The sequence below is a fragment of the Pogona vitticeps genome, chromosome 3 (genome assembly GCF_051106095.1).
Source record: "Pogona vitticeps strain Pit_001003342236 chromosome 3, PviZW2.1, whole genome shotgun sequence".
In the NCBI taxonomy this organism is placed as follows: domain Eukaryota; kingdom Metazoa; phylum Chordata; class Lepidosauria; order Squamata; family Agamidae; genus Pogona; species Pogona vitticeps.
Genome location: NC_135785.1, coordinates 124,130,807 through 124,146,762, shown reverse-complemented (window position 1 = coordinate 124,146,762; position 15,956 = coordinate 124,130,807). Strand labels below are relative to the sequence as shown.

The 15,956-nt window shown below is 39.5% G+C and overlaps 1 protein-coding gene across 7 annotated transcripts in view; it reads left to right on the top strand.

Annotated features, from left to right (window-relative positions):
* Window positions 1-15,956, top strand: part of NAA16 (N-alpha-acetyltransferase 16, NatA auxiliary subunit) — a 107,880-nt gene that overhangs the window by 26,579 nt on the left and 65,345 nt on the right. For 6 of the 7 annotated variants that reach the window (XR_013543689.1, XR_013543690.1, XR_013543691.1 and 3 more), the window contains exons 4-9: window positions 109-266; window positions 5,062-5,196; window positions 6,594-6,747; window positions 8,382-8,501; window positions 10,310-10,405; window positions 15,291-15,397. Coding sequence is in view for 4 of the 7 variants with exons in the window: in XM_020804244.3 (XP_020659903.3) it covers window positions 109-266; window positions 5,062-5,196; window positions 6,594-6,747; window positions 8,382-8,501; window positions 10,310-10,405; window positions 15,291-15,397 (770 nt within the window). In the remaining 3 variants the exon portion in view is untranslated. Of the gene's footprint in view, window positions 1-108; window positions 267-5,061; window positions 5,197-6,593; window positions 6,748-8,381; window positions 8,502-10,309; window positions 10,406-15,290; window positions 15,398-15,512; window positions 15,624-15,956 lie in introns of those variants that run through there. The other variant, XM_072994763.2, reaches the window with a different exon arrangement.

The following is a 15,956-nucleotide window of genomic DNA, read 5'->3' as shown; positions in this document are numbered from 1 at the left end:
ATCATATCCTTAACTTATGATGTGTGAATTATTCTAAATGATGAATCATTTCAGGGATACATATGATAGAAAACAATGTATATTTGAGCATTTCCTTAACTCTGTTAGGTTGGCATGTTTATGGACTCTTGCAGCGCTCTGATAAAAAATATGATGAAGCAATTAAATGCTATCGTAATGCTCTTAAGTTGGATAAAGACAATCTACAAATACTAAGAGATCTCTCACTGCTCCAGATCCAAATGAGGGATCTTGAGGGATACAGAGTAAGTAATTCATTTTAAAAATTATGACTAGTTCAGTTTTTCTCGCATACCACAATTAAGAGTGCTATCTAGATTTTCACTGTACTTTTAAGAGATGTACTTGTTATTCATTGTGTTCTCTATGCTTCATACAATTGGGTTCTGTGCCTACATGAACACTACAAAACTTTCCAGAGCCTATAGCCTGTACTCCTCTTTTTTATAGTACACATTTTTCACCCATTACCACAATCCCTTTTTTTTCTGCTGCAGCAACAGGATCTTTGGTGTGTTCTGGAGCTCAAAAACTAAAACTATTTTTTGTAAATAGCTGTAAAACTTTGTTTTTCTACTTGTTACGAAAAAGAAAAAAAGAGTTCAGACATTTAATTGTTTCCTTAACCTCTTCCCATACTTCCCTATTCCTATCCTAACAAGCAGTCAGTTGCAAAGGTGTTAATGAAGCTCTGTCTGGGGAGAAAAAAGTATATCAGACAGGTGGGCATGACCAATGCTTATTTTGCTTAGGAGATCATTTAGCTAAAATTTGTTCAATCTGCAGAGGATTTACTAATGTGACCTTATATAATTGTCCATCATGACTAAAACCATCTCTCTGGGAAAAGTGTCTAAAAGCCTCACAGCATAAATCACAGTCAACCAGTTTTCAACAACAACAACAAAATCCTTACAAAACAGAAAACAATGGACTCTGTGCCTGAAAAAAAAATACAGTAATCAGCAAAGATATTGACATGGAAAGACAATAGGACCTTCAGCATTAGAAAAACAACAACACTCAATGTCGACATCTAAAAACATAAAGAAAAGGAGGAGCACATCTCATGGAAATGGAGACAAGCTGAAAAAGGCTATGGAAAAAAAGCTTATGATATAGAAGCAGTCAGTAGTAGTATGACAGATAGATCAATCTGCTTTAAACGAACAGAACAAACAACAAAATAATGTATTTAGTTTAATGGTTTTAGTTTAGATGGAGATCTACCTAGCCCATCTGTATATCAGTATTGTACTTGAAGCTCTCATATACAAGAACTACTCCTACTCCAGATGTAACATCTCCAAAAACAGCTGCACAGAGGAAAAGCTTGAAGTTGAGGTAACTATCGCAATCAATATCACAATGTCAATAATGTCATGTTGCCTTGGAAATATTTATTTTGCACCATTTTTCTACATGCTACCATGCTACAACAAAAATATGTATTGGCCTTTCCAGATGTCATTCAAAAGAGAGGTCTCCATGACATTGATATTGAAGGAACCTTTCTCCAGGAAGACACTGTTCAGAAAGGAGACGATCGAAATGAGAATCTCCTTCATGTAACCAACATTGTGAGAAAAAGAAAGCAACTTTCTCACAATCTAGTCATTGAGCAGATAGTTCTTGTTTGGCATCAAGATCACCATCTAAACAATGATGCCATACATTACAGTCCAGTTCTTGTCAACAAACAACTTCAAAACTGACATTGATAAAATTTACGGAAACAACAGATTCAGAACCAATAATCTTATCAACACCTAATCCAGAATGTATATTTACCACAATTCTTCCACAATTCTCAGCATCAACATTTATTTGTTTGTTTGTTTGTTTGTTTATTTAACTTATATGCCACCCACTCTACCCAAAGGTCTCTGGGCAGCTTACAACAATTAAAATTCAATTCAAATACAATAAAAGATAAAATGATTAAAATACAATTAAAATAGATACTCTAAAAATTGCCATCAGGACCCACAGTTGATGTTATTTCAATTAAAAGCTTTCTGGAAAGGAAGGTTTTGACCTGGCGCCGAAATGTCATCGACGTCGGCGCCAGACGAATCTCAGTCAGGAGGTCGTTCCATAGTCTGGGGGCAGCTGCCGAAAAGGCCCTTTGTCTGCAAGCTGTCCCTCTTAACTCCTTGAGGGACGGTTCTTTCAAAAGGGCCCCCTGGCTAGATCTTAACTGCTGGGTAGGCTCATATGGAAGGAGGCGGTCCTTCAGATATCCAGGGCCCAAGCCATTTAGGGCTTTATATGTCAAAACAAGCACTTTGAATTGGGCCCGGGCAGCAATTGGTAGCCAATGTAACTTAAACAGAATTGGCTGGATATGTTCCCTAGCGGTCGCACCACTCACCAGCCGTGCAGCTCGATTCTGGACCAGTTGCAGTTGCCGGACCATCTTCAAAGGCAGCCCCATGTAGAGCTCATTGCAACAATCTCTATGAGATGTTACTAGTGCATGTGTAACTGTCATGAGACTCCGTTCGTCTAGGTAGGGCCATAGCTGGTACAGTTTCCACAGCTGAAGGAAGGCGCCCCTGGCCACCGAGTCCACCTGGGCTTCCAGAGTCAGACTGGGGTCTAGGAGCACCCCCGGGCTGCAGACCCTGTCCCTTATGGGGTGTGTAACCCCATTCAGAGCAGGAAAATGGCCCTCCAACCTGTCCGGCGAAGCACCCACTAACAGCACTTCGGTCTTGTCTAGATTGAGTTTCAATTTATTAACCCTCATCCAGTCCATTATCAGGTCCAGACACGAGTTCAGCACAGAAACCGCCTCACCTGGATTGGTGGAAAATGAGAGGTAGAGCTGAGTGTCGTCAGCATATTGCTAACTCCTCAGCCCAAACCTCCTGATGACCTCTCCCAGCGGTTTCATGTAGATGTTAAACAGCATGGGGGACAATATCGAGCCCTGAGGAACCCCATGACATCAATGCCATGGGGCAGAGCAACTGTCCCCCAGCAGCACCCTCTGGACACGGTCAGCCAGGAAGGAGTGGAACCACCATAAAACAGTGCCCCCAACTCCCAACCCAGCCAGCCTATCCAGAAGGACACCATAGTCGATGGTGTCGAAATCCACTGAGAGGTCCAGGAATATCAACAGTGTCACACTCTCCCTGTCTCTGTCCCAGCAAACGTCATCGTACAGGGCGACCGAAGCAGTCTCTGTACCAAAACCCGGCCTGAAACCCGATTGAAATGGATCCAGAAAATCCGTTTTATCCAGCAGTGCCTGGAGTTGCCCGCTCCAACATCGTCGTTTAGTCGTGTCCGATTCTTCATGATCCCATGGACCAGAGCACGCCAGGCCCTCCTATATTCCACTGCCTCCCAGAGTTGTGTAAAATTCATGTTGGTTGCTTCGATGACACTGTCCAACCATCTCATCCTCTGTCGTCCCCTTCTCCTCTTGCCTTCACACTTTTCCCAACATCAAGGTCTTTTCCAAGGAGTCTTCTTTTCTCATGAGATGGCCAAAGTACTGGAGCCTCAGCTTCAGGATCTGCCCTTCCAGTGAGCACTCAGGGTTGATTTCCTTCAGAACAGATAGGTTTGATCTCCTTGCAGTCCAGGGGACACTCAAGAGTCTCCTCCAGCCCCACAATTCAAAAGCATCAATTCTTCAGCGGTCAACCCTCTTTATGGTCCAGCTCTCACTTCCATACATCGCTACTGGAAAAACCATTGTTTTGACTATGCAGGCCTTTGTTGGCAAGGTGATGTCTCTGCTTTTTAAGATGTTGTCTAGGTTTGTCATTACTTTCCTCCCAAGAAGTAGGCGTCTTTTAATTTTGTGGCTCCTGTCACCATCTGCAGTAATCATGGAGCCCAAGAAAGTAACATCTGTCACTGCCTCCATCTCTTCCCCTGGAAGCAATGTTCACTGATAAATCAGTTATCTAGCACTTGCTGTATGTAGTACAATGTGGAGTCAAGAAGCTGCATTCTTGTTAAAGGCCACAATGTTATATAATTTTCATTAGTATGATCAGTATGTCTGGATGTTTGTTTTAAAGGATATTATGATTGTACTAAATTCCCAGTCTATGGTAGTGGATGGAGTGATGGACTAGGACTCTGGATATAACAGGGTTCGAATCTCTGCTCAGCCATGGAAACTCACTGGGGTAATGGAACTGGTAAAACCACTCTTTAAATATCTCACTTACCTTGAAAGCCCTATTAGGGTTGCTATATATCAGGTCTGACTTAAACACACACATTATTTGACTATTGCTAAGCACCTCAGTGAGCTATTTTAATTGCCTGTTTTTAAATTGGAATTTTTCTCTTATATTGTACCTTGTAAAGTCCTTTATTTGGTCATAAGAGGCAGTCAGCTTGGGAAATTTCTGTGAGATGCTTGTACAGGCACAGAACCCAGTTGTGTGAATTCATAGATGACCCCTCGAAGAACACGGATATCAGTGAGTAACTGTCCACTTGTTGATCAAATATATAAACTATCAGCATTGCTTTGATGCCTTCTTGAAATACATTTTAAAGCAAGCCTGTTCAAGGCTGATTTTAAAAACCACCGGTCTTTCCATGGAGTAGGGATAGGCATCATGTTGATATGGCCTCCAAGGCAGACTCCCAGCTTAATCTGAATTTTGCTTTGAGTACAGCTGAGATCATTCCTCTCTGCCATAGCATGCAGTAGTTAGGGAAAAAAGCTATATGGAAGTAGAACAAAGTAAAAAAACCAATAGAATTGAAGAATTTTTGGTAAGAAGTTGAGAGTTGGCTTGGATTCTGTGCTGCTTGCTGTTTATCTTATTCTAGGACAGTTTCAGTGGGGAGTCATGTTTTCTTCCTAGTTAATATAAATAAAGTCAATTATTACGACAGGTTCCTAGTTTACCTTGCAAGGGGTCCTGATGAACCTTTCTAACTTGGGTGTTGCCTTTTTCTTTAAGCCATTTTTTTCAACCAAAGACTTATTTTGCAGTGTTGTTTAATAATTACAGGCTTGTGTTATTTGGTTGCCTATTTATATTAATCTCTTTAAAGGAAACCAGATATCAGCTACTCCAGCTGCGACCTACTCAGAGGGCTTCATGGATTGGATATGCAATTGCATATCATTTGTTGAAGGATTATGATATGGCCTTAAAGCTACTGGAAGAATTTAGAAAAACCCAACAGGTAAGATTGTTTTTCTAATTTCTTTCCTCTGTCCATACCAATAAATGATAAAGGGAAAGAGGTTTATTAACTTCTTAATTTTTTGGTATATTTCCTATTACATTTGTCTTCTTTTTTAATATTGCAAAATACTAAGGAAAACATGAATAGGTTGTTGTTTCTGTTTACATTGAGTTCACACATAAATACTTTGTTGTAGGAAGAGCTGAATTGTGAAATATGTATAGTCATTTTATTATGCAACTGCAGATATATTTATCATGTAAGATTTTAAGTGCATTAATGAAGTGATAGTATGTCTCATTGAGTTCTGTGAGCTTTCCTCCTAAATAAATTCAGGTAACATATAGACATAGCTCTTTAGTAGTTATTGGTTTGGGCAAATAATTATCTAAGGCATTCTGCCCCAGGAATTGAAAAATAAAATATAGTAATAACCCTTTTTTGTAATATTTTAAGTGTGTAAAAGAATTCTCTCACTGACCTCTGCCCTAGAAACTAATAGTACTAGTTCTGGCAGTCAGACCTACCTAGCAGATAGCTGTTCACCTACAATTTTATTTTTATATTTTAATTCCTTTCTTAACTATGTATTATTTATTTGTCTGTTATCTGTATTTTCACTTGTTCATGACCATGGTCATCATGGAGATATGCATAAATACAACTGGTATACAGTGGTGCCTCGCTTTACGATTGCCCCGCATTACGACAAATCCGCATTACGACGATCTTTTTGCGATCGCAAAACAATGGTCTAAATGGGGGAATTTCGCTTTGCGATGATCAGTTCCCTGCTTCGGGAACCAATTCTTTGCAAAACGACAATTTTCCAACAGCTGATCGGCAGTTTCAAAATGGCCACCGGGTAAATAAAATGGCTCCCCGCTGTGTTTAGGGACAGATTCATCGCTATACAGGCAGTGAAAATGGCTGCCATATGGAGGATCTTCGCTGGACGGTGAGTTTTAAGCCCATTGGAATGCATTGAAAGGTTTTCATTGTGTTTCAATGGGCTTTTTATTTTTCCTTTACGATGTTTTCGCTTAACGGCGATTTTCCTGGAACGGATTATCGCCGTTAAGCGAGGCACCACTGTATTATGAGCATGTGTTTTAATAAATGGATTTTGATCCACAAAAGTAGACACAAAACAAATATACTAGTCTTCAGGTGTTGTAATATTTTGTCCCTTCCTTCCTTTTTTCCTTCCTTCAGCATCAGTAGTTAAACAGCAGCAACCTCTACTCTAATATTTTTGTAGCAATAATTTTTTTGCTTCTTATATCCAAGTCTTTAATTTAATTTCCACTTTTTTTCTAGAACTGATAATCTAAGCTTTGTGAAGTTGTACTTTTTCCTGTTTGTATAAATGTAACGACTCTTTTATTTTCCAGATTCCTCCTAACAAAATAGATTATGAGTATAGTGAATTATTATTGTACCAGAATCAAGTGATGAGAGAAGCAGATCTGTTTCAAGAATCTTTGGAACATGTAGAAACTTACGAAAGGCAGATATGTGATAAGCTCATGATCAATGAAATCAAAGGTAAGTCTTCACATGCTTAAATAACTATTATATTCTTGCATCTAGATTTCTTGCTTTGGAGCGAAGCTCCAGGCAAGGTTTGGAAGCTTGTATGTTTAGGAGAATTAGTAAAAAAAGGGCTTTGAAAATGAAATTTGCGGCTTGAACAGAATTGATTTTTTTAAAAGTCCCCATTATTAAAACAACTAGTCAGCTCTGGCAGAACAAGGTCACTGAATTCATAATCATTTTGGCAACTGAACGACTGTTTAACTTCTCAGTAAATGTTGTGGTTAGAATTTGTAAACAAAAATGTGAGATTGTAAACAAAAGAGGTAAATTATATAATGTGGTTTGAAATGGCATTTGTAATCCAGTAGTACCATCTTTTGAAAAAAGTAATTATATGAGCTATAGGTTTTCCTACTTTAGAAAAACCTGAATCAGAAATGCCTGCTTTGGGATTTCTTGCAGTTGCAGAAACTAGCCAAAATATGATAATGTAGTTTCTAAGCCAGAAAAATGAAGAGCAAATTAAATGGGATTTTAAATTGTTGTTGCAGACTCAGAAATTCCTGGATGAGAAAAACCTGGTTGGTAAAAAAGATAAGAAGGAAATCAAAGCAGATTGGACAAGCATCTGTCTGATCTGCTTTGATTTTGATTCCTGCATTGAACAGGTTGTTGGCCTCGGTGGCCTTATAGGTCCCTTCCAACTCAAATTTTCTATGATTCTATGAAATAAAAACAATTGGAAAAAGATATAAATATGATTGAAATAGATGGCTAGTTTAAGGAGCAAATATGATACTTGACAAGCATTATTAGAGCAGAGAAACGGTAAGATTTCTATTGATGTGATTTGATTAACTTGCTTAAGCTTAATACTTTTAATACATTTTGTTAAACTAGGTTTTATTAGGACATTTATATGGTTATGACTTATTAAGAAAGTTTATGACCTAGATATTTTTCTAACTTAGAAAATAGCATTTTATAACATCACAGAAAGCTTTATATGGGAGACAGGAGAGGGAAGGCATAATACAGATGTGATAGATATTGTATGGATGTGGTGAATAAATTAATGTTTTCTTGCTTGTACAAACTGTTCTGAGAACTATCAGTGCTTATGAAACAAAGTTAGAGTACGTTTGTGCATTGTGGAAATGGCTGGATCTGCTTCTACGTTGTATGCCGAATGTAGTAGTGGAGGAAGGAGGTATGAGAGGCATGATCACATGAATTATGTGGATCGCCATGATGTCTGCCATTATCTCTAAATCAACATTCATCATGCTTGATGAAAACTGATGTGGAAAAAGATAGCTGGGGCAGGCTATATGATTAACAGGTTGCCACATAATATTCCCATCAACTTCCATGTAACAAGAATCCATAAGAATTTGTCTTTTTTAATCTTCCAAAACCCAAGATTTGGACTACCAGCTGTAGGCTGCTTGTCTAAACCAGTGGTTCTTAACCTTTGTTACTCGGATGCTTTTGAACTGCAACTCCCAGAAACCCCAGCCAGCACAGTTGGTGGTGAAGGCTTCTGGGAGTTGCAGTCCAAAACTCCTGAGTAACCCAAGGTTAAGAACCAGTGGTCTAACTACACCTGATATTTTATTATTGTACTGCTATTGTTGCTTTAGGAGAAATGTTATTAAAGTTGGGACGACTAAAAGAAGCTTCTGAAATATACAAAGAGCTCATTGATCGGAATTCAGAAAATTGGCATTACTATGAAGGCCTGGAAAAGGCTCTACAAGCACGTAAGTGGTACAAGTTGTAAACTTTGGTCTGTACCTTTTTTTTTGTTAGGGTTACATTTAGTAATTGAAACTTCTGTGCTTGGGAAAGAAATTATCTTTGAATTTCATTATCATAATATCTAATATTTATCGTCTTGAAATAATCATTAAGCTTAAAATATTAAAATCTGATGATTGGGAAAAACTAGAAGTTGAGTCAAATGACTGCTTTCCTAACTGAATTAAAATACATCTTTTTAATGATTTGGGTTTTTCTTTCCTTTGGAGTCTGAGTCCCCACCCCACACTCCAAAGATGCCCCACTGATGAAAAGGATTGCAGAGCATCCTCAGGATATTTTAGAGGAGAATCAGGAGTGTTTTATTTCTGAAAAATTGTTGCTGCTGCTGATGTCATTGGGCTTACACTGCCCAATTTACTGAACAGGATTTTAGCTATATTATAACAGAACTACTATTTTTCTTGATTTGCTTTACTCTGATAATTTCTCTTGCTCCTCCAGCGTGTGATTTCTAAAAGAGATATTTATGTGCTCCAGATTGATTTTTGACATTGTTGACAAAGTTCTGTTGTATAAAATTGTGTTTATTACAAAGACATAATACAGATGAAGTAATCAAAAGATGTTGTTGCTGTTTTCAAACCTTCTATTATTAAATTTATTGATTAGGATGACAATTAAAAGCATGTGGAAACAGTTTATATAATATAAATGAAAGCCTATTTAATAGAACCTATTAAAGACTTGGATGTTTCCGCAGGCCTTCTCACAAGATTACTCTTGATTTTCTTCTCTCCTTTATTGTTTCCCTACTTTTAATTGTTGTTGTAATTATGTTGTTTTATGTTACTGTATTTTATCTCTGCTGTTGGCCGCCTAGAGTAGTCCACCGCGACTAGATAGGCGGGATATAAATTAAATAAATAAATAAATAATAATAATATATTAAACATTAAGTGCTAAATCATACCTTGAGATAAATGGTACAGTGGTAGAATCTGTTAATGTAAATAAAGCTGGGTAAAAGTATTATCCCATGTGGTGTAGTGGATAGAGTAACAGGTTAGGACTCTCGAGGCCAGGGATTGAATACCCACTCAGCTATGGAAACTCACTGGGGGAGTGGAACTGGTAAAACCACAAATATTTCATTTATCTTGAAAGCCCTCTTAGGGTTACTATAAGTTGGTTATGACTTGATGGATAACATAAGATTAAAAAAATGCTAATGATTTAAACCTCATCACCTGTTTCTTATTATCAAAAGATATCACTTGAGATACTGTATACTGATGTAAAGGGTATTTAGCCCAAATGCATCCCCAGTGCCATACCCACCTTTAGGAGGTGTGGGGGCAATTTTGCCATAATTTTAGGGCTTTCCACACCCACTCCCTCACATGCTTCTTCTTCTTCTTCTTCTTCTTATGATGATGATGATGATGATGATGATGATGATGATAAGTAGTAGTAGTAGTAGTAGTAGTAGTTGTTGTTGTTGTTGTTGTTGTTGTAAGAATAAGCCACTAAATGGCAAAAGGGGCTTTTAGTACAAAAAAATTGTGGAAGAATTGTGCGTTATGGGTCACAGCAGTAGATGCAGTCCTCCCAAGATCCAGGGAGGTCATGTGTGGCTCCTGGACTTTTGTATGTTGTCCACCTCTGCTATGTATACTAGGACTCTTATTGAAGTGGAGGGAGATAAAATCTCACAACATTTTTTCATGTTTTCTATAATTATGACACTGTGGTTTCAGTGTTTACTGCATAAAATGGTTACAGATTTATATTTATTATTCACCAACAGGCACTTTAGAACAAAGGCTAGAAGTATACGAAGGAATAAGTAGGCAACATCCAAGAGCTGTTTCACCTAGAAGATTACCTCTAAACTTTGTCACAGGTAACTTTATATATTTCACTTCTAAATTTACTCCATTGTTCAGTGCTTCATGTTTTGTCCTTACTGGAAGATAGTATTTTGATAATAAGAGGGAAATATCAATAGTGTATTTAAAAATGTACAATAGACCCTGTTGCATTCTCTAGATTGGTGATTCCCAACCTTGGATCCACAGGTGTTATTGGACTAAAACTCCCAGAAGCCTTTGCCACTAGCTGTGCTGGCCAGGACTTCTGGAAGTTGTAGTCCCAGAACATATGGGGACCCAGGGTTGGGAACCACTGTTTTAGATGGTAGGCAGATAGCAAGATTTAAACAGAGAGACCAGTTGTGGGTTCAGACAGACTGCAGTCTCAATTTACTATGACTTTTTTGAGCCTATAGGCTAAACTGGGTCACATGATTGGCACTATGGGTGTTGAATTATGTGGCCAACTGGAACTGACAGGAATAGCTTTAATTTTATTTTTTCTGGTGTGGGTAGTCCCTGCAGAGTTCAAAACAGATCTCCTAAGCCAGACTAGGAGGACAGTTGAATAACCACTATGTATCTTGGCAATGCAAATAAAGTTAGACATTTGATACTGTTTTGACCCATTGGATTACTGATGCATGACTGCTTGCTTGCTTGCTTGCTTGCTTGCTTGCTTGCTTGCTTGCTTGCTTGCTTGCTTGCTTGCTTGCTTGCTTGCTTGCTTACAGTGGTACCTTAGTTTACGAATTTAATGTATTCTCTGGGATGTTTCGTATTGTGAAAAATTTGCAAACCGAAACACGGTTTCCCATAGGAACGTATGCACAGGGGCAGCGCTATAAACCTCACATGTGTGGCGCCTCGTCAGAACATTCCTGAGCTTCTGCAGTCAGGAAGAAACATGTTAGTATAGCCACGTCACATACACAATATATGTACTTTGGCACCAAGACTCTCCCCTCAGCTTTCTCTCAGCCACCACATTGAGAGTCTTGTTTGTTGCTCCTGTTCAGCTTCTGTGAGTTCATTCTTATAGGAAAGAGAAAGAGAAACTGCCACCCCCCATTCTTATAGTTCATGGCCTCTACAGGCCTATTTAAACATTGCATCATATGTAATATCAAATTTCCCTTCTCTGACAGCCATGCTAAGTGGCTTTTCTGTCTCGGAGAGGCCTACCAGACAACCTTCTGTTTGCATTGTAAAAACTTCAGATACAGTGTCCTTCATAGTCAGCTTTCCAGGCTTACTCTGTCTCTGGGAGGAATCTCTCCAGCCTGGGAAAACCGTGGTGCAACCCGTTTGTAAATCAGTGCCCCAATGTCGATTTGCTAGTTCTCCAGCTTGCCTCTCTTCACGGAATCTGGCTATCACCAACCTTGGCACTATTACCGGGAGCCCATTTGCCCTGAGCAGTGCTACACCAAGGCTTCCACCTGTTACTACAAGATGGCCACCCTCCCCGGCACATCAACTCCATCGAAGCGTTCCTTTTCCCGAAAGGAACCATCAGCATTGAAGAGGAGCCATAATCATATAGCTTGACCACCACCACTCAACACCAACCATCCGCCAGCTCCAAAGAAACCTCACCAGGCTCCTACTGATTCTTTGGCCCCGACTGCTTTCTTGGCACCGACAGCATGCTGTTTTCCTCTGCAGGCACCGGACACAGGGCAATCCTTGAGCTCTGCCTCACCTATCTCTGTCCATTCTACAGTGCTCCAGTGTGGTCCATCAACGTCTTTGTTGGTCCAGGAACCCCATCAGTATCAACAACATCCAGCCCCTCAATAGCAGTCTCACTCTCATCAATATTACTTTGAGGGCCCAGTCGACTTTGATGATACCCAACTTCAGCCATCTAATATAACAGCCTTGGCATTGAGGACTTGACACCATCAGTCAGCTCCAATACAGCAGTACCATATGGATCCACTCTATGAGTCAGATGTCAATCAACAGTTGGTCGACTCACCTCCAGGTCCTGAGCCCTCTGAACCAATCTTTGACCCCAAACACAATCAGTCCTCCTGTCTTCACCTGAATCTGACCTTGTGGACCCGGACCCACCATCCCCAGCTAAGGACTTTCAGACCTATGCTCAGCTTATGGTTTGTATGGTGAAGTCCTTAGAGCTGCAGATATATAGACTTACTGCAAGACCATCTGATCATTTCTACAACCCCATCTCCAAAGCCACTACTACACCACTACATATATCCATGCTGCCTTCTCTCTTAAGCACAGCAAAACACTCCTGAACGAAACTGTTTTTTTCACATACCATCTCCTGCAGGATCAACCACTTCTATAGAATCCATGATCCTAATACCTTTTTCCCCCCAAAAGGAGCCTGTCTCCAATTTAACCTTTGTGGAGTTATCTCAATCTTGCTCCAGGTATAGCATAGGCATCCTTCAGTCTCGAGAGACCATGGTAACGTGCTCTGTATCGAGCAGTGTCCTCTCCAGAGCATGAAGCCTGGGCAAAGTTATGTGGAGGATAGGCTGTTGCCCAAGCAGCAGATCCCCCCCCCTCTCCACATTGCTGAAATGGTCCAATGGAAAGGCAAGAGCCAATACAACTGGTTCCAGCAATGTCGCAGGAGTTGGCAGAATGACACGAACTGCCTTTGGGACTCCAGCTCCGGATTTTGCTCTAGGTTAACTCCTGAAGCCGTTTCCATGAGTGGATCTAGTCACAGGGCAGTGGAGGCTTGAAATCAGAGTTTTCTCTCACAGAGAAAGTGCAAGAGAGTGAGCCATCCCCTCAAACAACTAGGATAGATCAGACCATAAGACAAACGTGGGATGTAGTGACAGAACAAGAGAGAAAGCCAGAGACAGAAGCACGAGCAGGAAAGACAGAAGAATGCCGCACGATGGAGGTAGTGAAGGCTCGAGACAAAGGAACTTACTACGAAAAGATTTAAATAACGAAAAGTCATTGTTGTGGTTTTGGGAGAGTTCCCCTCCCCAATTAACAATACAAAAGTTCTGTTGAATACAGTATAATAAAGAAGACACTAATAGTTGTATTAATAAAAGTTTGTTTATTAACAATTCTGAATTGTCATTTGTATCGCCTGATGAAGAATTGCCTAAGACTGGTACAGAACCCACTTACACTGGTGTTTCTGGTGGCCATCACATTGGCAAGAAAGGCAACTAACTGAGCTAGGCACATTGAGATGCAACTCACTATTTCTACAGTTCTTCAAAGACGAGGTTGTTTTGTCTACAGATGTGTATTTCTTGCCTAAGGTTGTTTCAAAATTCCAGATTTTCTTCCTGGCACCATCATTGGAATTGCTAAAAACTCTAGATGTCTGTAGAGCGTTAGCATCCTATGTGTCCAGATATAATACATTACTTTTGTATTATCAGGATAACAAACAAGGTCAACTAGTATCTTCCCAAAGAATGTCAGCTCCCTGGTTTCTGCAATTACCCTGTCATACAAGTTAGCAAAGAATACATTGCCTGATTCCTTAAAGGGTTACTCTAATAGAGTGGTTTCTGCCTTCATGGCATTCCTAAAAGAAGTCTAGATGACTGAAGTTTGTAAGGTAACTACATGGCCCCATCCTGTGATATCAAACAATGTAGACTGGACATCAGGGCAAAACTCAACGCATCCTTTGGCTGCATGGTAATATCTTCTGTGTTGGTGTGACATCCTATAGACCAGTAAGTGAACTTGTCATTCACCCAATAGTGTGAATCACAGGGGCCACAAAGGAGGACAGGTTACTTAACTGTAACTGTAGTTCTTTGGTCATCTTTGAATTCACATAACCCACCCAACTTCTTCTCTGTCTATTACATATGTAACGGGAAAAGCGGAATAATGGTTGGGTGGAGAAGCATGCAGCATGTGTTAGAGTGGGGCTAACTGTATTTTAAGTTCTCAGTAATGTGAATTCACAGATAAAGAACTACAGTTACAGTAAGCAACCTTTCCATTAACTCCTTATATAAAATTCAGCAGCCCAGTACTGGAGGTCACTCGCTAGTAAAGAGGAGAGAAGCCTTTAGGGTTTGGGTTCTTGTTTATTGAGTCGCCCAGTCACAAGGAGTGAAATGTATTTCCCGCAGCATGCCTATCCTGCATGTTCTACAGCAGGAAAAGAGGGATTGGTGCCAACTCTTCTACTTGTGTCTCGGGGCTCTATTACATTCCCTGTGCTTTCCAGCGTTTAGCTGAAAAGTTATCTGGGATAGTGTTACCCATATGTTGGCAATCATATCAACATATCAACCTCTGTTCATCGTCTTATACAGAGGAGGCAGGAAACCTTCCAAACCACCCCTTAGGATAATAAACCAAGACTGAAGCCAGATAAGATAAACATTTTACCATCTTGTCAATGGTTTGACTAATTTGACTGTTTAAGGGATGTTCCCCCTTTTTCTGAGAGGATTGAACACCATCTGCAGGGTCAGATCAATATTTTGAGGATGCATTTGGATCTGTGGAGTAATAAAACACTTTTTAATCCAGTGAGCAACTGGACTGAGTGAGCAATTTTGAGAGGCTTAGGAGTCCTATTTTCCGCCTCCATGGCTCTCAAAGGGCTGCAGCTGCCCAACAATAACTTTCATTGCCCATGGACACCCTATGTTTTTTGAATTAACAAAAGGAGAGTCCAGAATCTGCACCTGGCATTCTAAAGAGAAGATGAAGGACAGCCTCTATAAACTATGCAAATTCAGCAAATTTGCATAATTTTGTAGAGAAATAAAGGTTGTGGGTTTTTACCAAAAAACATAAATATTTTGGATAGCCCGGCCCATTTTTCTCAATGGTGCTTTTCAGTTTTGGTAATTAGTCATTCAAACAAAAGCAGAAAATCAGGAGTGTAGCATGAAAGTGTTGAAGTATAACTGAATACATTTTTGTTTTTAGGTGAGAAATTTAGAGAACTGATGGATAAATTTCTGAGGGTCCACTTCAGTAAAGGCTGCCCACCCTTGTTTACTACACTGAAATCTTTGTATTACAATACAGAAAAGGTAAATTTTGATTATTCTTATTTTTATTATTTTTTTAGCTGTGTATGTATAGAATTTGGTATCTCACAGATTATTTACTGGTAACTGTTACTTTCCTATCTGTTCACACATACAGGGCGCTACATTCAGTTGACTAAAGCAAGGGAAAACTTTCAAAATAGTAATGTAAATATGTTGTTCATTTCATTTATCTGCCATAACTACCTGAAATGCTTTATTTTTGTTTATATACATCATTGCAACTTTGTATTTTACATTGTGGTCGTACACATATATACATAGGAGTAGATCCTAGTGAGTTCAGTGGGCTTACTTCCATGTAAGTGTGCATAGGATTTCAGGCTAACCGTCTGCATGCATCTTCTATTGTACTTGAATAACTTATTTCCGATTTCCTGACTAACATGATGTCATATGTTAAAATGTTTTCCCAAGTCTTACAGACATGTTCTCCATTGTGGGATTGCATTTCCTCCTGTCAGCCTTGCCTAGCAAGTAGAGAAGTTACAGTAGTCTGTACTACTCCTTTTAAAGGGCATTTTACCTCTCTTGTCTCTCC